Here is a 25,436-nt window from a genome sequence, read left to right on the forward strand (position 1 = left end):
GTATATTGTGGTAGGAGCACATTCGCACCATGTGTTTGTAATAATCTACATCTACATCCATACTCCGCAAGCCACCTGACGATGTGTGGCGGAGGGTACCCTGAGTACCTCTATCGGTTCTCCCTTCTATTCCAGTCTCATATTGTACGTGGAAAGAAGGATTGTCGGTATGCTTCTGTGTGGGCTCTAATCTCTCTGATTTTATCCTCATGGTCTCTTCGCGAGATATACGTAGGAGGGAGCAATATACTGCTTGACTCTTCGGTGAAGGTATGTTCTCGAAACTTTAACAAAAGCCCGTACCGAGCTACTGAGTGTCTCTCCTGCAGTGTCTTCCACTGGAGTTTATCTATCATCTCCGTAACGCTTTCGTGATAACTAAATGATCCTGTAACGAAGCGCGCTGCTCTCCGTTGGATCTTCTCTATCTCTTCTATCAACCCTATCTGGTGCGGATCCCACACTGCTGAGCAGTATTCAAGCAGTGGGCGGACAAGCGTACTGTAACCTACTTCCTTTGTTGTCGGATTGCATTTCCTTAGGATTCTTCCAATGAATCTCAGTCTGGCATCTGCTTTACCGACGATCAACTTTATATGATCATTCCATTTTAAATCACTCCTAATGCATACTCCCAGATAATTTATGGAATTAACTGCTTCCAGTTGCTGACCTGCTATTTTGTAGCTAAATGATAAGGGACCTATCTTTCTATGTATTCGCTCACATTACACTTGTCTACATTGAGATTCAATTGCCATTCCGTGCACCGTGCGTCTTTTCGCTGCAGATCCTCCTGCATTTCAGTACAATTTTCCATTGTTGCAACCTCTCGATACACCACAGCATCATCTGCAAAAAGCCTCAGTGAACTTCCAATGTCATCCACCAGGTCATTTATGTATATTGTGAATAGCAACGGTCCTATGACACTCCCCTGCGGCACACCTGAAATCACTCTTACTTCGGAAGACTTCTCTCCATTGAGAATGACATTCTGCGTTCTGTTATCTAGGAACTCCTCAATCCAATCACACAATTGATCTGATAGTCCGTATGCTCTTACTTTGTTCATTAAACGACTGTGGGGAACTGTGTCAAACGCCTTGCGGAAGTCAAGAAACACGGCATCTACCTGTGAACCCGTGTCTAAGGCCCTCTGAGTCTCGTGGATGAATAGCGCGAGCTGGGTTTCACATGACCGTCTTTTTCAAAACCCATGTTGATTCCTACAGAGTAGATTTCTAGTCTCCAGAAAAGACATTATACTCGAACATAATACGTGTTCCAAAATTCTACAACTGATCGACGTTAGAGATATAGGTCTATAGTTCTGCACATCTGTTCAACGTCCCTTCTTGAAAACGGGGATGACCTGTGCCCTTTTCCAATCCTTTCGAACGCTTCGCTCTTCTAGAGACCTACGGTACACCGCTGCAAGAAGGGGGGCAAGTTCCTTCACGTACTCTGTGTAAAATCGAACTGGTATCCCATCAGGACCAGTGGCCTTTCCTCTTTTGAGCGGTTTTAATTGTTCTCTATCCCTCTGTCGTCTATTTCGATATCTACCATTTTGTCAACAGTGCGACAATCTAGAGAAGGAAGCACAGTGCAGTCTTCCTCTGTGAAACAGCTTTGGAAGAAGACATTTAGTATTTCGGCCTTTAGTCTGTCATCCTCTGTTTCAGTACCATTTTGGTCACAGAGTGTCTGGACATTTTGTTTTGATCCACCTACCGCTTTGACATAGGACCAAAATTTCTTAGGATTTTCTGCCAAGTCAGTACATAGAACTTTACTTTCGAATTCATTGAAAGCCTCTCGCATAGCCCTCCTCACACTACATTTCGCTTCACGTAATTTTTGTTTGTCTGCAAGGCTTTGGCTATGTTTATGTTTGCTGTGAAGTTCCCTTTGCTTCCGCAGCAGTTTTTTAACTCGGTTGTTGTACCACGGTGGGTCTTTTCCATCTCTTACGGTCTTGCTTGGCACATACTCATCTAACGCATATTGTACGATGGTTTTGAACTTTGTCCACTGATCCTCAAGACTATCTGTACTTGAGAAAAAACTTTTGTGTTGAGCCGTCAGGTACTTTGTAATGTGCTTTTTGTCACTTTTGCTAAACAGAAAAATCTTCCTACCTTTTTTAATATTTCTATTTACGGCTGAAATCATCGATGCAGTAATTGCTTTATGATCGCTGATTCCCTGTTCTGCATTAACTGATTCAAATAGTTCAGGTCTGTTTGTCACCAGAAGGTCTAATATGTTATCGCCACGAGTCGGTTCTCTGTTTAACTGCTCAAGGTAGTTTTCAGATAAAGCACTTAAAAATATTTCACTGGATTCTTTGTCCCTGCCACCCGTTATGAACGTTTCAGTCTCCCAGTCTATATCCGGCAAATTAAAATCTCCACCCACAACTATAACATGGTGGGGAAATCTACTCGAAATATTTTCCAAATTATTCTTCAGGTGCTGAGCCACAACAGCTGCTGAGCCCGGGGGCCTATAGAGACATCCAATTACCATGTCTGAGCCTGCTTTAACCGTGACCTTCACCCAAATCATTTCACAATTAGAATCTCCGTCAATTTCCTTCGATACTATTGCACTTCTTATCGCTATAAACATGCCTCCCCCTTCACTGTCCAGCCTGTCTCTGCGATATACATTCCGATCTGAGTTTAGGATTTCATTACTGTTTACATGTGGTTTCAGCCAACTTTCTGTCCCTAGTACTATATGGGCGTTGTGACCGTTTATTAATGAGAGCAGTTCTGGGACCTTTCTATAGACACTCCTGCAGTTTACTATTAGCACATTAATATTGTTATTCCCTGTTGCATTTTGCCTACTCCTGCCTTGCCGCGTCTCAGGAGGCGTCTTGTCGGGCCTAGGGAGGGAATTCTCTAACCTAAAAAAAACCCATGTGTACTCCACACATACTCCGCTACCCTTGTAGCCACTTCTGGCATGTAGTGCACGCCTGACCTATTCAGGGGGACCCTACATTTCTTCACCCGATAGCGGAGGTCGAGAAATTTGCACCCCAACTCTCCGCAGAATCGTCTGAGCCTCTGGTTTAAGCCTTCCACTCGGCTCCAAACCAGAGGACCGCGATCGGTTCTGGGAACGATACTACAAATAGTTAGCTCTGATTCCACCCCGCGAGTGAGGCTTTACGCCTTCACCAACTCCGCCAACCGCCTGTACGAACTGAGGATGACCTCTGTACCCAGACGGCAGGAGTCATTGGTGCCGACATGAGCAACAATTTGCAGTCGGGTGCACCCAGTGCTCTCTATCGCCGCCGGTAGGGCCTCCTCCACATCTCAGATGAGACCCCCTGGCAAGCAGACAGAGTGAACACTGGCCTTCTTCCCCGACCTTTCCGCTGTTTCCCTAAGAGACTCCATCACCCGCCTAACGTTGGAGCTCCCAATAACTAATAACCCCTCCCCCCGTGTGCCTGCTCGGACCTTGCTGAAGGAGCAGCCACATGTCCACTCACAGGCAGAGCGGGCGATGCCACACGGCCAGCCTCCACATTGACCCTCTGCCTCGTGCGCCGCGAACACTGCTGAACCTGCCACTCCCTTTGGGGAGAGGGTGGCCCAACTCGCCCGGTACCCGCGAAGATGTCTCGACAGCAGGAACAGTGGGTGAAGCATGTAACACCTGGGGTGTACCTTGCGACGCACCAGACTCCCCACTGCCTCTACACTCCGAGGCAGCAGCCTGAAGACGGCTGACCGCGGCCATCAACACGCTCAGCTGTTCGCGAAGAGCTCCTCCTGCGTCCGTACACAGCAGTCACACATTCTATCCATCCTAAGGAATCAATTTACTGAAGAGGCTTAATCAACTTTTAACTAGACTGCTAATTCACTAAAGGCGGTTGATTATTGACTAAACTTTGATTGCTAACCACTTCTTGTAGAAAACAATGAAAATAGTACTACCTGTCTCTGGACTGTATTCAAAACAAACACTAGCACTACTAGCACTATGGCTGACTAAAGGGACTCTCTCTGACTGTATTCAAAACAAACACGAAATCTATGGAACACTATTACTAGCACTCGACAATTAAAGCTTCCTAAAAGCAAAAACACACCGAAGAAGAAGTGACAAGTAAGAAAAATACAGTTAATACTTAAATTAGGGTAGCTCGCTGCACAGCAGACGTGAAGCAGATGGCGGTTAGGGCGACATGAATAGTTCCAGCACAATTTCAGCAAGACTTATTTATTAGTAGCTGCTGAAAGATTACAGACTGCAGATCTCGTTTGTCTAGGGGTTTTCGAAGTTTTGTCTGCAAAATAGTTACTCCAACAAGCATGGCCTGGGTTTTCTTCTTGTTTGAAATAAACACTACCGGATCCAAAATACTTTCAGCTAAAAATTATATTTATTCATACTTTTTGTTTAGTAACTACAACATTTTCACTATGAACATTCATACTCTAAATGCATTATACTGTAATGGTCACATAAACAAAATGGTTCAAATGGCTCCGAGAACTATGGGACTTAACTTCGAAGGTCATCAGTCCTCTAGAACTACTTAAACCGAACTAACCTAAGGACATCACACACACGTCCATGCCCGAGGCAGAATTCAAACCTGTGACCGTAGCGGTCGCGCGGCTCCAGACTGTAGTGCGGCCGGCGGTCACATAAACACGTCCATCTCCCTTCAATCCTGACAAAGAAGTGGCGGGCAAGCCAACATGTGCCCGGAAATTGCAGTCATTCCTGTATTCCAGATTTTTTGGTCTACTGACCTTAATAAATTCCAAATTAATGATGTAAATAAAATAGAAAGAAACTTCCACATGGGAAAAATATATTAAAAACAAAGATTCCAAGACTTACCAAGCGGGAAAGCACCGGTAGACAGGCACAATAAAATAACACACAAATACACACACAAAATTTCTAGCTTTTGCAACCAACGGTTGCTTCTTCAGGAAAGAGGGAAGGAGAGGGAAAGGCAAAAGGATGTGGGTTTTAAGGGAGAGGGTAAGGAGTCATTCCAATCCCGGGAGCGGAAAGACTTACCTTAGGGGTAAAAAAAGGACAGGTGGACACACACACACACACACACACACACACACACACAATGATGTCTGCTTGTGTCTGTTGTGTCTGTATATGTATGGATGGATATATGTGTGTGTGTGTGTGTGTGTGTGTGTGTGTGTGTGTGTGTGTGTGTGTGTGCGCGCGCTCGCGAGTATATACCTATCCCTTTTTCTCCCTAAGGTAAGTCATTCCGCTCCCGGGATTGGAATGACTCCTTACCCTCTCCCATAAAACCCACATCCTTTCGTCTTTCCCTCTCCTTCCCTCTTTCCTGAAGAAGCAACCGTTGGTTGTGAAAGCTAGAAATTTTGTGTGTGTGTGTTTGTGTGTTATTTTATTGTGCCTGTCTACCGGCGCTTTCCCGCTTGGTAAGTCTTGGAATCTTTGGTTTTAATATAATAAACTCCAAAGATACATATAAATAAATACATATAAATATACAACATTTAACATCTCAAACGAATCCATTATTTATCATAAAAGAAAATACTCATAATTAAATAAATTAAACACATTTTATGGCAACATACTGAAGTTACCTTAACTCTTTACTGTGGTCATCGTACTTTTCATATGAGATAAACTTTATCTCCAACAGTTAATTACATTACAGGATCCACCATATATACATATGACACAGAACATTTTACTTATGCATCACCATACCTGCACTGGCCTTAAATTCACTGCACTTCCGCAACAATAAGAATTTTGAACTTTCTTGTATGTGCCCTGTAATTCTTGGTGATGTATTGTTATGGCTTAAATAGTCAGTCATTTGTAATCAATATATTCATCTTGAATTGCTCTGTATATGCATGAGACTAATTTGTGTCATGCCATTTTCTGTGGGTGCTTGTGAAATTTTTTTTCATAATGCTTCTCATAACACACATCATCTTCACCTTCAACATATCCCACATGAGTTGGTTGAACACTTTCTTGTGTGTGTAAGTTCACTAACTTGATTTCCGTTCTCTCTTCTCCATTGCCTCTCTGCTGGAATGTCAGTTTGGAGCCATGAAGCTGAAATTTTAATCATTGCTGGACAGCTAAAAAATGTACGCACCTCCACAGTTTGGTTTCACTTTTTATACATTTGTTATCCTTGAGGCTTATTATTTAAGTGATGGCCAGTATTTCAACTTCATACAATTATTTAGCACACAAATAGAGCCAGTGCCCACAAATGTACTAGATTCCAGTGACAGACTTACTCAAATAAATTGTAAAGTTAATGTAGCACAGATTAATGATGTAGCACCTGATAATCATTGGTAGTTCTAACTAGTCACTAAACAAAATATTTTAATAAGCCACAAAACACTTTACATATTTACACTATACATCACAATACACATACTGTCTTATAGTAATCCACTGGGCAAATGTGTTGTTGTTGTGGTCTTCAGTCCAGAGACTGGTGTGATGCAGCTCTCCATGCTACTCTATCTGTGCAAGCTTCTTCATCTCCCAGTACCTACTGCAACCTACATCCTTCTGAATCTGCTTAGTGTATTCATCTCTTGGTCTCCCTCTACGATTTTTACCCTCCACGCTGCCCTCCAATGCTAAATTGGTGATCCCTTGATGCCTCAGAACATGTCCTACCAACCGATCCCTTCTTCTGGTCAAGTTGTGCCACAAATTTCTCTTCTCCCCAATCCTATTCAATACCTCCTCATTAGTTATATGATCTACTCATCTAATCTTCAGCATTCTTCTGTAAAACCACATTTCGAAAACTTCTATTCTCTTCTTGTCCAAACTATTTATCGTCCATGTTTCACTTCCATACATGGCTACCCTCCATACAAATACTTTCAGAAATGACTTCCTGACACTTAAATTTATACTCAATGTTAACAAATTTCTCTCTTTCAGAAACACTTTCCTTGCTATTGCGTCTACATTTTATATCCTCTCTACTTCGACCATCATCAGTTATTTTGCTCCCCAAATAGCAAAACTCCTTTACTACTTTAAGTGTCTCATTTCCTAATCTAATTCCCTCAGCATCACCCGACTTAATTCGACTACATTCCATTATCCTCGTTTTGCTTTTGTTGATGTTCATCTTATATCCTCCTTCCAAGACACTGTCCATTCCATTCAACTGCTCTTCCAAGTCCTTTGCTGTCTCTGACAGAATTACAATGTCATCGGCGAACCTCAAAGTTTTTATTTCTTCTCCATGGATTTTAATACCTACTCCGAATTTTTCTTTTGTTTCCTTTACTGCTTGATCAATATACAGATTGAATAACATCGGGGAGAGGGTACCACCCTGTCGTACTTCCTTCCCATCCACTGCTTCCCTTTCATGTTCCTCGACTCTTATAACTGCCATCTTGTTTCTGTACAAATTGTAAATAGCCTTTTGCTCCCTGTGTTTTACGCCTTCCACCTTTAGAATTTGAAAGAGAGTATTCCAGACAACATTATCTAAAGCTTTCTCTAAGTCTACAAATGCTAGAAACGTAGGTTTGCCTTTCCTTAATCTTTCTTCTAAGATAAGTCATAAGGTCAGTATTGCCTCACGTGTTCCAGTATTTCTATGGAATCCAAACTGATCTTCCCCGAGGTCAGCATCGACTAGTCTTTCCATTCGTCTGTAAAGAATTCGTGTTAGTATTTTGCAGATGTGGCTTATTAAACTGATAGTTCGGTAATTTTCACATCTGTCAGCACCTGCTTTCTTTGGGATTGGAATTATTATATTCTTCTTGAAGTCTGAGGGTATTTCGCCTGTTTCACACATCTTGCTCACCAGATGGTAGAGTTTTGACAGGACTGGCTCTCCCAAGGCCGTCAGTAGTTCCAATGGAATGTTGTCTACTCCGGGGGCCTTGTTTCGACCCAGGTCTTTCAGTGCTCTGTCAAACTCTTCACTCAATATCATATCTCCCAGTTCATCTTCAGCTACATCCTCTTCCATTTCCATAATATTGTCCTCAAGTACATCGCCCTTGTACAGACCCACTATATTCTCCTTCCACCTTTCTGCTTTCCCTTCTTTGCTTAGAACTGGGTTTCCATCTGAGCTCTTGATATTCATACAAGTGGTTCTCTTATCTCCAAAGGTCTCTTTAATTTTCCTTTAGGCAGTATCTATCTTACCCCTAGTGAGATGTGGTTCTACATCCTTACATTTGTCCTCTAGCCATCCCTGCATAGCCATTTTGCACTTCCTGTCAGTCTCATTTTTGAGATGTTTGTATTCCTTTTTGCCTGCTTCATTTACTGCATTTTTATATTTTCTCCTTTCATCAATTAGATTCAATATTTCTTCTGTTACCCAAGGCTTTCTACTAGCCCACGTCTTTTTACCTACTTGATCCTCTGCTGCCTTCACTACTTCATCCCTCAAAGCTACCCATTCTTCTTCTACTGTATTTCTTTCCCCCATTCCTGTGAATTGTTCCCTTATGCTCTCCCTGTAACTCTGTAAAACCTCTGGTTCTTTCAGGTTATCCAGGTCCCATCTCCTTAAATTCCCACCTTTTTGCAGTTTTTTCAGTTTTAATCTACAGGTCATAACCAATAGATTGTGATCAGAGTCCACATCTGCCCCTGGAAATGTCTTACAATTTAAAACCTGGTTCCTAAATCTCTGTCTTACCATTATATAATCTATCTGATACCTTTTAGTATCTCCAGGGTTCTTCCATGCATACAACCTTCTTTCATGATTCTTAAACCAAGTGTTAGCTATGATTACGTTGTGCTCTGTGCAAAATTCCACCAGGTGGCTTCCTCTTTCGTTTCTTAGCCCCAATCCATATTCACCTACTATGTTTCCTTCTCTCCCTTTTCCTACACTCGAATTCCAGTCACCCATGACTATTAAATTTTTGTCTCCCTTCACTATCTGAATAATTTCTTATATTTCATCATACATTTCTTCAATTTCTTCGTCATCTGCAGAGCTAGTTCGCATATGAACTTGTACTACTGTAGTAGGTGTGGGCTTCGTATCTATCTTGGCCACAATAATGCACTCACTATGCTGTTTGTAGTAGCTTACCTGCATTCCTATTTTTCTATTCATTATTAAACCTACTCCTACATTACCCCTATTTGATTTTGTGTTTATAACCCTGTAGTCACCTGACCAGAAGTCTTGTTCCTCTTGCCACCGAACTTCACTAATTCCCGCTATATCTAACTTTAACCTATCCATTTCCCTTTTTAAATTTTCTAACCTACCTTCCCGATTAAGGGATCTGACATTCCACGCTCCGATCCGTAGAATGCCAGTTTTCTTTCTCCTGATAACGGCATCCTCTTGACTAGTCCCCACCCGGAGATCCGAATGGGGGACTATTTTATCTCCGTAATATTTTACCCAAGATGACGTCATCATCATTAAATCATACAGTAAAGCTGCATGCCCTCGGGAAAAATTACGGCCGTAGTTTCCCCTTGCTTTCAGCCGAACGCAGTACCAGCACAGCAAGGCCGTTTTGGTTCTTTTTACAAGGCCAGATCAGTCAATCATCCAGACTGTTGCCCCTGCAACTACTGAAAAGGCTGCTGCCCCTCTTCAGGAACCACACGTTTGTCTGGCCTCTCAACAGATACCCCTCCGTTGTGGTTGTACCTACGGTACGGCTATCTGTGTCGCTGAGGCACGCAAGCCTCCCCACCAACGGCAAGGTCCATGGTTTATGGGGGGAGGTGGGCAAAAGTACATTGCAGTAATCTACTTAATTTGTTCTAAGTGAAAGTCATCTTGTTCAATAATAAATCACTCAAAATGATACTGCTGGTCTGAATGTCCTACAAACTATCACACAGTTCAGTTAAAACACAATCAGACTTTAATTAATAAAACACTTGTAGGCTTTTAAACTTCAAAATTACTGCATTTTCGTGCATATTGATACACATATTTGCACGGACAAACTGCACATAACAATTATATGAGCGAACATTGGTAGCAGTCTCGACATATGTGTTACATATTCATTAGCCTCAGTATGACTGGGTACAGACTGCAGATCTCGAATGAGACGGACTATTTAAAGATCAGCATGGAAATTTGGAAACTACACTGTCATTTCAAAAATGGCTATGTTAGATTTTGTTATTCAGGAGGGACTGTAAGTATTGATAAAAATTTGGTTTGTGAAAAATGCTCTGGTTTAGGAGTTTAGAAAAGTTTATGGAATCATTTTGTGTGCCTACATTAGGAATACCTGACTTATAAGAGTACAAATGCCAATTTGAAAATTATGGTAAATTATGTAAAAAATTTAGTGAATAAACACTTAATGAAGTATGTCATCTTGTGCATAAAATTCAAGTTAGTAAAAGTATAATGGGAAAGGTTGGAATTCAACAAGTGTAGAGACAACATTTGCAACGGAATATGTATCTGCTGTTGAAATACATTATTTGAAAGTGGAACTGCCAATCTTTATAACTAGTGGTGGCATCTTACCCTGAAATACAAGGGTATATTGAAAAGCAATGCTTTTGAATCTTTTATATGAAAACTGTCAAAATATTTTAAGTAAAACATACTTTATCAACATTCTACATCTTTATTCTTTGTTTCTGCATATTTATTTCTCAACATAGTCGTCCTGGTTGCAGACACATTTTTCTGAACGAGAGACCCGTTTGTCAATCCTGTCCCTGTTAAATGTTTGACATTGTTATTGGAGCCACAACATCACCTCTGCTTGCATCGCTTTATCACTACCAAAATTAAGTTCTTGAAGATGTTCTTTGAAGTTTTGGAAACAGATGAAAATTGGATGGAACCAAATTGGGACTGTATAAAGGATGGCTGGTAACAGCAAGCACAAGGCATCAGAATGCTGTTGCATGCTGTTTCATATACACTGACATAATTATGTTGCACACTGCCATGTTATATTCGACAATTCAGAGGCCATTAGTGACAGAGGACTGCAGATGTGTAGACATCGAGAATAAAGGTATAGAATGTTGTGTTTGTTTTATTTACAAAGCTTTAAGCATTTTCACATAAAAAAAGTGGAGGCATTGCTTTTCAGCATGCCCTCATACATATTAGTCCTCAAGGTTTTTCTTAATATGTAATGAGATGGAATTTTCAATTAGGTATCAGATACACACACAAAAGGTACAGACTAAAGGTAGCTTTCAGAATGGCATTCCTTTCTCAAGCTATAACACACGCATGCGCGCACACACACACACACACACACACACACACACACACACACGCACACACGCACGCACGCACACGCCTGTCTCCCTACATTGTGCTCATTCGACTGCCAACTCTTTCCTGACCGATAGTGAGTGTACTGGGGTGAGGTGGGAGTGCAGTGTTTGGTGTGGTGAGGGATGGAGAGAGGTGGGAGGCAGGGAGGGAGTTGGGAGGAAGCTACTCATGGGAGAGTGGGGAGCTGTCCATGGGCTAGCTAGGGATGCAGGTAGAGGGGGCATGTGGCAGAGGGCTGAGCCCTCAATTTCACAGACTAGGGTGTGAAATGGCAGCACACAATTAGTTGACATGTATTGGGTGGGGGTACACACACACACATATGCACTATTTGGTGGGGTGGGGGACAGCGAGTTACCTTAGGTTTAGGTCAGGGAGGTTACAGGAGAGAAGGATGTGCTGTAAGGATAGCTCCCATCTGTGCAGCTCAGAAAAGCTGGTAGTGGTGGGGAGGATCCATATAGCACAGGTTGTGAAGCAGCTATTGAAAGTTGTGCTCTGCTGCATGTTGTGCCTCTGGGTGGTTCAACTTGTTTTTGGCAACAGTTTGACGCTGTCTGTTCATTCTGGTTGACGGCTGGTTGGTTGTCATATCAATGTGAAACACTTTGCAGTGGTTACAGCAGAGCTTGTATACAACATGGCTGCTTTTTCAGGTGGCCTGGCCTCTGAATGTGTAGGATAAGCCTGTGAGGGGACTGGAGTAGGTGGTGCTGGGTGGGTGGATGGGACAGGTCTTGCAACCGGGTCTTCCACAAGGGTATGATCCCTCTGGCAGGGGATTGGAGGTGGGAGTTGGATGGGTGGTGGAACACCAATCTGGGAGGGAATGAAAGTATTTCGGGTAGGAGGTACCTCATTTCAGGGCATGATGATAGATAATCAGAGTCCTGACGAAGGACATGGTTCAGTCATTCCGGTCCCAGGTGATATTGGGTGACAAGAGGGGTACTTCATTGTGGTTGGTTCTTGGGATGGATGTGAAGATTAGGTGTATGTGGGGAGATGGAACGGGAGATCTGTTTGTGTATTAGGTCTTGGGGGTATTGCCTGTCTGTGGAGGCCTTTGTGAGGCCCCCAGCGAGGGAGTTTTCATCACTGCAGACGTGTGTGCCACCAGTGGCTACACTGTATGGGAGGGAGTTTTTGGTGTAGAAGGAGTGGTAGCTGTAAAAGTGCAGGTACTGATGATGGTTGATGGGTTTGATGTGGAGTGAGGTGTGGATGGAGCCTACTGAGAGGAGGAAATTGACATCTAGGAAGGTGGTGCAATGGGTGGTGGAGGGCCAACTGAAGTGGGTGGGGGAGAAGGTGTTGAGATTGTGGAGGAATGAGGGTAAGCTTTTCTGACCTGTGCAGATGGGAGCTATCCTTATAGCACATCCTTCACTCCTGTAACTTCCCTCACCTAAACTTAGGGTAACTTGCTGTCCCCTAACCCCTCACAAAATTGTGTGAAAGAAAATTAGTTATTAACAGGAGTTGAAGCTGTAATAAATGGAATAATTCCAACTTTGTGGGTCACACGTATCACCCATTCTGCTTAGATGAACCCATGATATATTGTGCCATTCGTCTTTAGAATTTCTCTATTTGCTGCATTCATTTTGTTTCCTAAGGAACCAAGAAAGAGTACCAATATTCCAGGATGGGTTGGACAAATGGTTCCTTAACAATTTCCAACATAAATGAGTTACTCATTAGATGAAATCTTGAATGAATCGTAGCTTGGCACCTGTTTCTTGACGACTGTATGAAGATTGTCCCATCATAAGTCTGTGGAATCATTGTTTTTTTTTAAATAGTTGTTAGTGATTCTTGTGGCTTAGCTCAAGTATTTTACTCTGTCAATATGGAATCAAATCTCTTTTATGTCATTGTGCATGTTACCTTGAACTTTAATTTATGGACAGTCATCTTGTTCTCGTTTCCATAAATTTTATTTCATTAACAGTCAGCATTCAATATTTGTACAAACCAAACATCATCTGCAAGTCTTCCTGCATTTGACTACAATATTTTAACCATTCTCCAGCTCCTTACCTACTCAAGTATTTTCAGTTGAGTTTCTTAATTTTTCACATTTGCTGAACATTTTCCTATGGGTCTAACTTCTCTCCCCACTGTAGTAAATTGAGAAATTCACACCTATCTGTTGCCACTATATTAAAGATACTGCTCCAGTGAGTGGATTTCTAAGTAGAGTAGCTGTTCAAAATTGTTTCTGGAAGAAATACTGAGTGTGTTTCGGTATTTCATCCAGTTGAGCTGTATTAATGAATGCCAGATGAAAAGAATGAGTGTGCTATATTTGAGTGCTACCAAAGCAGTTACATTGGGAAGAATGAAAACTATGACACTATTAAAAGCCCTTAGTTAAATTTTAATGAGGATTAAGGTAATCAGCCGAGGTAGATTCCAGTGACCAATCCAGACATTCATGCTGTCTTGGTGGATTACTTTTTGAGGAACAGATCTGTACCTGAGAGGTAAAGCAGCATAAGCTAAATTTCCATAGTTTTGAAATATTATATCTAGTTCCTCTTTTAGCCTTTACTCCAGTACTTGTCGTGACTTTCTGGTATGTACATTTCAGTGTGTTGTCTGTGGCTGGTGTGTGCACACATACTTGCACTTTTCTCTTGCTCTGCACCCACACTGTCTGATGTCTGACACTAGCATGCATAAATTGTTGCATTACAGTAAGTGTTTCTCTCCAAAACTAACGATATTTACTCTCAAATACAGGATGTGACTTAAAGAACTTCCCAATAATGGAAGCTAATAAATTCAATGAAGAAAGGCATTGTCTGGGTCACTTGTTATGTTTTATGAGGATATTTATTTTGAACTTCATTGTAGATCCTCCTCATCTCCCTGTGTCTAACTACTGTGAAGCACAGCTCATCAGCAAAGTGAAGATTTATTTAAAACAATGGAAGTTTTACAAATGAACCACCACTTGCTTTGAAAAATCTGAACTGTGGGTCAAAGCTGGTGAACATGGGAGTGCTTAATACTGGCAGACAAGTGGGCAACATGTATGGTAAAAATGTATCTCAGAAGAGAAAGGCATCAGTGTTGTACCATCTGGTGAACTACTTTTTAGCAGCATAATAATCATGAAGAATTTCACCCAATTGAGGCTGGAAAAAATTCTGTAACACCTCAATCATTATCACTCTTACCAATAACAGTGACACCATCCAAAAAAAAAAAAAAAAAAGGTGGGGGGGGGGGGGGGGCTCCCGGTGTGAATAGGATTTGCAGGGGGGGGGGGGGGGGGCTCCCGGTGTGAATAGGATTTGCACATTGAGGGCTCTGTACATACTTAATTAAGTATGTAGACAGTTCATGCAGTCCGGGAATCGAGCATCTCAATTGTTGCCTGTTATCGACATTGATACTGGCAAGATATCGGTTATAGGGATTCCAAGACTTTCAAGAATATTTTAATTTCAGACTTGAAGTCAGGTAACAAATGATGATCAAAATATTTTTTTTTTTCATATGATATGATTACAAATTAACTGTTTTCTAATTTTTTCCTTTACTTCCACTGTTAAACCTTTCTAGTTGCCAAGTTAATGATCCTATGTGAAGGGAAAGTACTGTGTATGTTTCAAGAGTATAATGGCTGTATATTGATTGCATTCTCTTAGAAGCTTATGTTTGTTATACCATCAAGGGATGTGACATAAATTTCAACTTAAGTATGCCTATCCGTTCCTGAGAGCAAGGGTTCTTAATAGACGGCCAGACAGATAGTGTGATAACAAATGACAGAATGTTTTTATTTGTGTGATTTAAATACAGATTAACAAATTTCAGACTTTTTCCTTTGGTCATAGTGTCAAATCTTGCTTCTCGATAAATTTCATGATTCTAGGTCAATGGAAAGTAAACTGTAGCTTTTGATGAGTGAGTTTGTGACTATCAAAATATGAGATGTAAATAACTGTACCTCCTGATTGTATTGACTTAAAGCTTCATGTTTTTACATTGCCAAGAGACTGTAGATCTTAATATGTGATGTAAGTTTCAAGTTGATATGTCTACTTATTCCTAAGAAAGAAGGGTTTAGAACCATTGGACATACAGACAGACAGATTGAGACAACAAAGTAATCCTATAAGAGTTCTGTTTTTACTGACGGAGGTAAGAAATCCTAGAAAAAGGGGCAGAGAGGGGAGGTGGGGAGCAGAGGTGAGAGAGTCATGAATCCAACACACAAGAGTTAAAAATGGCACACCACTCTGTCATTTTGGTATCATATGCTACTCGTTAGTGAAATTCTCAAGGGTTACTGCCTGACCAGTATCAGTTTACTGTGTCAGAAAGGTGGAAATGTATGTCATCAAGGGGGGGGGGGGGAGGGGGGGGGGAACAACTTCTGTATGCAAAGGTGTCAACATATCTTTGTACAGCTTTGACACTCATTTGCCTTCGCTATTTTGTGGGGATGCATTTGCACATCTCAGTGCGGAATTCTCGCAGTTCTGTTGGGCAGCAATTGTGTAGCAATGTGTTTCTGTGAATAACTCCAAGGGCCTGACAGCTGCCCTTTTTCTAAGTCTGTTATGGTGCGAGGATGGCTAGGAAATTTTGTTTCAATGCAGAACATTTTTTTGTAAAGTTTTCAACCAACAGTGAATTGTTTTCTTATCCCTCCTAACACACTCCCACCCACCCACCGAGTACAAAGCAGGCAGGAGATGCACACTATGTTACTATCAGCAGCCACCATGTTTTGATAGTTTCTTCAGAAGTAAATGCTCAGCATTTTTCCAGACGTCCCATTGTGTCCAATGGAAACAGCCCATACACTGCTCTTTGATGACATACTCCTTACCACTGTATGAACCCCCACCCAAACCTATGTCCCTTCCAAATCAGTGTGTTCTGTCTGATGTTTATGTACGAGTATGTAATCTCTATATGTCTATTTCCGATGTGCCACACACTGTACATGGGTTTTGTATAATATATCTCAGTTTCACGGTGTTACAGTAATGCTTGTAATTTTTTATGTAAGTCTTCTGAACATTCTTACTTGCAATAGGGACTGTCACCCATCTGCCCTGAGGAAGTGATGCAGTTTTTTAATTTCAACATAGAAGAAAGTTTTTGCATAAAGAAAGGTTACTGCTTATAAAAGTTTCATAACAGTTTGTCTGTTGTTGATGTAGAGTGTGAAGAAGATGGTAAAGGAATATGTGCTTATAATTTTATCAGTGTTGTAGAAACAGTTACCAGAGATAAGTATAATATGGCACTCATAGCATAGCTGTTATTAATATAAAGATGATAACATTTTTTGTGTCATTTGCATCTAAAAGGTAATTGTTTCTTTGACCACTTCAGTTGAAAAGTTAAATTCAGACTTTTGAATTTGATCTTCATGTACTTCATCAGAAATAATTCTGATGGAATTCTGCTGTTACTGCATGTGACTTCTTCTGTGTATAATCATCTTGTTATTTGGCTGATGATGTCAGGATGATGTAATGGAATGACTGAAATGTTTTTTGCAAACACAGGAAACATCATCTGATACCAGAAACTGCCATGATTCTAGCTGTTACATTATTTTGTGATTATTAAATTCTATTTGCTTGGAACTCTCAGGAGCACTTTTCCATAAAATGCACAGTAATTACTTACTTTCTTACTAAAAGATGACAATCTATACTAATTACCACAACATATCTGTTAGTAATAGTACAACCATAGCAATGAAATGGAATTCAAATGGCCACATCAAGAATTCCATATATTAGAACCTTATGCATCCTGACATTTGTCTCATCGGGCGTATTGTAATCACCCAGTGTACAACAGTACCATTCGGAAGAGACTAATATTGTGTGTCAACTTTGTAAATAATTAGAAATGAGGTAACAAGTTAATGAATATTAGAGGCATTGAGTTGTTGAAAGGCACACAAATAGTACTTAAAAACTTTGCTAGATTCCAGGTGTCTTCTCTCTCTCTCTCTCTCTCTCTCTCTCACACACACACACACACACACACACACACACACATTCCTACCTTTCGTCAACCATACCCCTCCTTCTCTGCCTCTTTTCTCCCTTCATCCACTCCACCCAACACAACCCCTAAGCCAATATGCCTACAGAACTGCAGTCCTAGTATTGTGTATTCAGCTGGAACAGTGTGGCTGTACAGGTGTGCATGTGTATGCACGCTAGCTCGGAAAAAGATTCATCTGAAAACTATTAAAAGTTGCTCTTAAGCTACTTACATTCTGCCAGAACTTTCTGTGCTCTATTTATATAGCACCTAGTGTCAAGACTGTTTTATATAATGAAAATATTTAGTTGAACTGAAATTTTTAAAAACCATATTCAGAAAAATAGCCAAAGTCCCAGCAAATGGATGTCAGATTGTCCAAGTTTTAGAGCACATGGTGTTTCAGAGTGAATGTCCAGGTTTTAACACTTTGTACCATTTATTATATTCAACTCACAATTATAAATAATACATCAACTGAAAGAATAAATCAAACAGTTTTCCTTTCAACTGTTCAAAGCGACCACCGTTCATCACACTGCACACATCGAGGTGAGAGGCAAGTTCTTCCCAAACCGTGATCAGTATGTGTGTGTGTGTGTGTGTGTGTGTGTGTGTGTAGTAATTGTTGCAACAGCTACTTCAGTTCTGATTCTAAATTCAAGCAGAGGAGCTGGTAATAGAGGCACATACACATGATCCTATATGAAAACCCAAAGGTGAAAATCACATTGTTGTCAGGTCTGGTGAACTTAGGAAGTATGTGAAATGAGCTCTGTGATCAGGCCCCTTGCGGTGAATCCAGCAGTTGGGTACAACATAGTGTAACCAATCGTGTACTGAGTTATGCCTATTATCTTGCTGTCAAGTAAAGTTCTGTGATTTAACTTCTTCCAGTTGAGGAAATAGCGACAGTTCCAGCGCATCAACATAAGAAACACCAGTTACAGTTGCTTCACCAAAAAGGAAAGACCCATAAACTTTCCAACGGGATATGACACAAGAAACATTCAATTTAGGAGGGCCTCATTGGTACTGTACTATGTCGAGGGGATTTGCTGACGCCCAGATGTGCACATTATGTGTGTTCACATTTCCACTTATGTGAAATGTCAATTCATCATTGGAAATGAGACTATTCACAAAATCTGAATCGTCATGCAGCAACATTTCATTCTCTCAAAGTTGACAAGTAAATCATACTGTGTAGCCTTTAAAGATTGTAACAACTGCAAATGATAAGGATGTATTTGTAAGTGACTGCTTAAGCCCCCATACAGATGTCACTGTAGGTGCTTCTTCATAACAAGTCTTCCAAACTGATTTCTCAGGGTTATGTGTGAAACTCTTTCTCACTCGTTCATTTTGCTAGTAAAGTAGCAGCAAGTGACACAGAAAAATATATGTTGTCAAGCTGCGACATGGTCGCGAATAAAAATGTGTGTTGAGTGTTTTTAGTGCAGAAAATTTAATACATCAATATTTTGTAGAAGTTATTGCACTGGTGGCAATTGTCCTTTATGCATTTTACTGTGATTCAGATAGTGTGATGGAAATGTGCTGAGCTTACTCATTGTTGTGTGCATGTGCAAATCTCATCCTCCCTGTTGCAACATATAAGGAGTGTTCAAAAAGAAATGAGCCAGAGACATAATTATAGAAACCAGTACCTGTTTGTTAGAGGTATTGACCCTAGCTGTTAAGACACTTATCCCACTGTGACACAAGGTGGTGAATGGCTGTGTCATAAAATTCCCGGGGCTGCGATGTTAACCAGTTCCTCACATACAGCTGGATGTTGTCGTCTACATGAGTGCAGGAAAGGTTATGCTGGCTTTCTTCTTTGACCAAGATGGCCCTCTTCTGATTCACTTCCTGCTGCACGGGACAACAGTATTACTTGCAAACCTTGACCACCCTTCGGCAAGCTATCAAATTAAAACAACTGGGCAATCTCAACCGTGGGGTCATTCTGCTCCACAACAGTGCAAAGCCTCATAAAGCCAACAAAGTCGCGGCATTTCTACAGAAATTAAAATAGGAGGTTCTCAGCCACCCTCCTACGGTTCGGACCTCTCTCCTTGCGATTACGTCATTTTTGGTCCCCTTAAAAAGGTTCTGAGGAGCAAACAATTCACCTCGGATGACGTTGTCCAGCTGTATGTGTGGAACTGGTTAACATCGCAGTCCCGGGAATCTCACGAGACAGCCATTCACCGCCTTGTGTCACAGTGGGACAAGTTTCTCAACAGCCAGGTTCGATACTTCTAACACACAGGTACTGGTTTCTGTAATTATGTCTTCGGCTCGTTTCTTTTTGAACGCCTCTTATGCAACAGAGAATGAAAAGAAGCATCAGCCATCATGGCAGAAACTTACAAAGAATACAGATTGTCACATGATAAGTCACCAATTGAATTTTGATCCTACACCTATACTATTGGGCAATAGCTTTCAAACTGTGTGCTCAACTTGATGCAGTTCATGGAAATTATGTGAGATGTCGTTGCAAGTTCATCACTTCCGTTGTGGGTCCACCATTTCAGTTGGATGGTGGGACAGAGGACGGGTGACCATTGCACAAAAGGTGTTACTGTTAGTGGCGACGAACAGTGTTAGATTGACACAGAGAAGGTTTTGTGCTCATTTCGGCACATGATGGGCTCCCAGCCCATAGACAATACACAGATTACATAAAAAATTTGAGGGTACTGGATCTGTTCTGGAGTGTCAGTGGCCACATGCACGTACCGTACAGTCACCTCTTAGTCTGAGTAAATCAACAGGAAGAGCCAGTGCAGAGTTGGAAATTTCATGCCGATCTGTACAAATAATTATTCAATCTGACCTTCGCTTGTATTCATACAAGATGATTGTGGCACATAAGCTTATTGCAGGAAATAAGGAGTGGAGACTGCAGTTTGCAAAGTGGGCAATCGAGCAAGACCAAGAGGCAGTGGCACACAACACATGGTTTTCTGACAAAGTTTATTTTTACGTGAACTGTGATGTGAACAAACAGAATGTTCGATTCAGGGCACATGAACCTTAGCAAATAATGCATATGAAAGACACCTATGGGGAGAAAGTGTGCGAGTGGGTCGGTATCTCAAGCCATGGAATCATTGGTACGTTCTTCTTCAATGCTACTGTAACTGGTGAACACTATTGACACATGCTGCGAAACCAGTTCTTTCCTCAACTCATGGCCTCACATCTTCCACTACAAAATTGTTCAAATGGCTCTGAGCACTATGGGACTTAACATCTGTAGTTATCAGTCCCCTAGAACTTAGAACTACTTAAACCTAACTGACCTAAGGACATCACACACCTCCATGCCCGAGGCAGGATTCGAACCTGCGACCGTAGGAGTCGCGCGGTTCCGGGCTGAGCGCCTTAACCGCGTGACCACTGCGGCCGGTTCTTCCACTACAGACACAGTTGTTCGTGCAGGATGGAACGTGTCCCCATAGTGCCAACGTTGTGCTTGATTTCCTACACAGAAGACGTGGCCTAAGGGTATTGTCAAACAGATTTACAGAAAATTATGTGGGAGGAGGAGTATGGCCACCCCACAGCCCATACATTAACCCATATGACTTCTTCCTTTGGCAGTTGCTTAAAGAGAACCTAAAAATGCAGTGCAACTTAGAGCCATCATTGTGGAGTTATGCCGCACCATTCCAGAATATTTGTCGGAGAGTTGTCACAAATGCACGTGTGTGACTTGAAGAAGTTGTAAACCAAATTGGCAGTCATATTGAACATGTGATTCATTACTTGTATTTCCAAGCTGTATTCTTTACTTCTACATCAATAGATTACAAATCATATCAACAACTTATTGTGTGCCTCCCTGTATGAAGTTAATAGGGTTAAATTACTGAAAAAAATTAAAATTTGCGTTTGTAATATGAAATAATTCTGATTCACCTACAACATAATTGCATACATTCAAATAAGTACTATGTACTCATATATTGGATATCATAGCAAGATTATAAACTGATATTATAATTTTTGACAGATATTCAAACTGACTATTAGTACCCAAAGAAAGATAGTCTTTTAACTTGGTGGTGACGTGTTTATAGAAGTGGCCAAGATTCTGTCATGCTTCAGTAGCAGATTACATGAAATTCTGAAGTCATCTGTCTTCTATTGTAGGCATAATGGAAGGCATTTCCTTGACTGCAGTGTGAGGAAATGTAAGCAAAACTCAAAAGGGCCTCATAATCCTCCTCCAGCAACATCTGATATCATTCCAGTTCTAAGAATCCACATCATGTAGGATGCTTCAGGGCGTAACAACTGCTGCATTCATGAGACAAAAGTTCTGATGGTACTTGTTGCAGACATTCGGGATTGATTAGGTTGGTAAAACACTAAGGATATTGCGTCAAGGAAGACTGTGACATTGTCTTCTACGTATAATTTGTTGTTACGTTACTAATTTGTTGTTACTTTACTATCAGAATTGCCAGAGAATAAGGTACGTGGAACTCAGTAATAAACCTTCAATACACCAACGTGTGTCTTTTGTTCCAAAAACACAGAAATAACTTAAAATAATCATTAACCAAACAAGTATAGGAAATATATCTACTTGCGAGATATCAGCAAAGTGGCAGACTTACAAAAATGTAGGTAATCACTTGCTTCAGAACCTGGCAATCGTTTCTTCAGCAAAAGAGAGATGGAAAGGCTTTGAGGGAAGATAGTGTACAATGATAAGTTGCTAGATAGAATGGGTAAGGTGGCACAACAGGACAAGATGAAAGGGAGAGCAGCAACATTGTTCTATAATGGTTCCCTCGACCCGAGCTGCTGGGTGTCTTTGGTGTCTAATTCTTCTAGTATCCTCTTTCTGTCAACTTTTTCCATTCTCTTTTCTTGAATGAATGAACTCTAGGTTCTATAAGTTATGAGTCTCCAAGCCTGTGTTGGTCTGTTAGTTTGCTGCCATCTGGTAAGTAGATATTACCTTGAGGTGTATTATAGCTTTCCATTGCTGATATAGCGGTAGGTAACACAGCCATATCAATAATTAAGAGAAAAAGCTTTACCCCCAGCTAAAATTAAATAGTCTTCATTTTATTTTAGCTTTATTGGAGAAGTCACTCCCTCAGTGGCTGTTTGCTTCAAGATTCATGCTAAATGCCCCTGTTTGACAGAACACAATTTTGCGAGTCAGTTATGTCAACAATACATAGTTATATAATGTGCATATCACATATGTATAAGTATCAGGTACACGTCTCAAAACTGATAATGTCTAAATAAAATGAAGACCTTTTAATTGCAGTCAGAGGCAAAGTGTCTTTTCTAAAATTATTTTGAGATTCAGTTATTCTACTTTTTCATGTTATATGCTGTGGCAACTACATTTGATAAGTCAAAACTGTGTGCTGGAACTGATAATGGATACACAGTCATCATTTGCTCTTTCAGAGCACACCTCATGTACCTAGTAGAAAACTACAACTTGCCTCAGGTCTCTCCTCATTTTTTCACTTGTCTGTGGCAAGTTGAAGCTATGCACTCATCCATAAGGTGTGCTCAGGAAATGCAATTGGTAATACATTACCTTCAGGTGTGATCCCCAGTCTGGCACCCAGTTGTGACTTGTCATATATAATCAACATGGATATTATTTGCTTTATCTGTTATTACATTATGGATCATTTATTTCCATGTACTGTAGCACACAGAAATTGTAACAGCAGAAAATGAGAGTGCATTGAATTCAAGTAAAGGCAGTAGCAGCATTTTCATGTATATTCTGTCAGACAGGTGTAGAATTTAGATAATAATTGAGGTGGTTATGGTGCAGTTAATATGTTAATTGAAGTACTGTTAAGACACTTTAATCATAAACATTCTTAATGGCTCAGGTTGGATAAAATGCTTTATGAAAATGATGTAGTTACTTTTTGATTGAACACTTTTCTCTTGCTATAGCTAATTTTCCATCATGGAAGTAAATATTCTTTGTAGCTCTTCTTTCTTGACAAGTGAATGAACATAGTTCTCTTTTTCACCAATCCCCCTTCTGTGTTCATTTCTGGTATTCGACCTTAGTTCTTCTTTTTCTTTTCTTCTCTCTCTCTCTCTCTCTCTCTCTCTCTCTCTCTCTCTCTCTCTCTCTCTCTCTGAAGCTGACTTCTGATGATGAAAGATGTGCTTCAAAAGTGAATTCCTGATGGAACTTCAAAACCTTGCACTATCAGAGAAGCTGAAATTGAGGATATCACTTCAGAAGTGCAGACATTGAGTGTTAGAGCCAGAGTACTTCATAATGAACTGGTTATCTTTTTGTGTGTGGAGTTGGTATAATACTGCTAAAAATTTCTGAGATGGTAAGTCTTAAACAGGAATCATCTTAATTTGTGCTTCTTTTCATTTCCACAATCTCTGTAGTACTGATTGTGCTAACTTTATGAAATGGGGCCGTCTGAGTGAACCTACAGTCACAAACCAATTTGGGTGTTGCATGTGCTTCAGTCTGAAATATTGTTGACAGATGGAGAGGGAGTAATGTGAAATAGAAAATTGTTGAATTTATACACTTTATATGAAGTGTAGACTCCTTGATTATTTGTGTGAACTTCAAACAAATGAGTGTTATATAGATATTCTTTTCAGATTATTGTTATGTAATGTAACTAACATATGTTGTGTTCAGTAATTTGTACTTTCACTCAATAGGTCTTGTAACATAAATAATTGCATTTCTGTTGCATTTGTCAACTATGCTCAGTCAAATTTATTTACTATTTCAGGGTTGTGACTATGTTATAGCACTCACTCATATGAGAATGCCAAATGATATTAAACTTGCTGAAGCTGTTGAAGAAATTGATTTGATTCTGGGAGGACATGATCACATTTATGACATTAGACAGGTAAATTAGTTGGATTTTCTTTTGCAAAATAGCTAATACGTGTGTGTGGTTTTATAACAATGTGTTCAGAGGTAACTGAAAAACTTGAAGAACAGCAGAGCAATATTAAGAAAAGTCACTAAATTTAAAGAATGTGCAAGATTTTGGAATTATTACAAATTTTTCTTACTTGTCTCAATTGGTGTAGCCAGTCTACATTCTGGTATGATGAACTTACATACAGTTTTAAGGATGATTGTGTAAAACTATTATCTTAAGATATCGCAACCAAATAATTCAATAAATTGAGCAACTGGCATCATGTAGGTTTGTCAGACATTTCAAGTGGATTTGAAACTTCTAGATGAAGTGGTCCACCTCATGACAGTGGCTTCAGCAGAGATATTTAGGTAATTATTTAAATGAAACTGTGCAACTGTTTTCCTTCAAAAAGAGAATGCTGTTATCATAGGCAATAATTACAAGTATTTGTAAAGGACAAAGAAGCACTGCAACAGTGATCAACTTGACTGTTTTCATGTCCCTAAACCCTCTACACCTAGGTACAAAATAGGCCCAGAAATGAGTTACTTATATCATCGGTCTGTCATTCAAGTGATGGATAATGTACAAGATGATTCTAAATCCCATATACTGAAATGTGCCTTTAACACATTTACTTACCTTGAAGTACTGGTACTTTGATGGCAGGTGTCTAGCTGCTTGCAACTAAACATATATTTTGAAATATTACTGCCTGAAATCCTAAAGACATACAAATTGAAACATATATAACACACTATGTATTGAATTCCAACAATATGGAAAGGATAGATTTCTACTCACCTCATAGAGGAGGCATTGGGCCACAGACAGAAACAATGGAAAAGAAAGCTAGAAATATTTGAGCTTTTGGTCAAAGTCCTTCCTCAGAAGTAGACCTCTCACACTTTCACACAACTCACTCAACACACGGCTACTATTTATGGGTGTTAATGTCTGACTGACTGTCTGATGTGTGCGGGTGGAAGGTGTTGGTAAGGCGGAGGCATGTGGCGAGGGAGAGTGGATATACTAGGGTAGAGAGGGGATATACTAGGGTAAATGTGGGGGAAGATGCTGCTGCTGCTGCTGCCTGTGGGAGTGTGCAGGCATGTGGTGTGGACAGCACAGGGCAGCTGTAATCCGTTCATCATAAGAAT

General features: G+C 40.5%; 1 protein-coding gene across 3 annotated transcripts in view; it reads left to right on the top strand.

Annotated features, from left to right (window-relative positions):
* Positions 1-25,436, top strand: part of LOC126278552 (mannosylglucosyl-3-phosphoglycerate phosphatase) — a 207,180-nt gene that overhangs the window by 73,515 nt on the left and 108,229 nt on the right. For all 3 annotated transcript variants that reach the window (XM_049978739.1, XM_049978740.1, XM_049978741.1), the window contains one exon: positions 24,133-24,255. In XM_049978739.1, the coding sequence (XP_049834696.1) occupies positions 24,133-24,255 (123 nt within the window). The remainder of the gene's footprint in view (positions 1-24,132; positions 24,256-25,436) is intronic.

Source organism: Schistocerca gregaria, chromosome 6 (assembly GCF_023897955.1).
Source record: "Schistocerca gregaria isolate iqSchGreg1 chromosome 6, iqSchGreg1.2, whole genome shotgun sequence".
In the NCBI taxonomy this organism is placed as follows: Eukaryota; Metazoa; Arthropoda; class Insecta; order Orthoptera; family Acrididae; genus Schistocerca; species Schistocerca gregaria.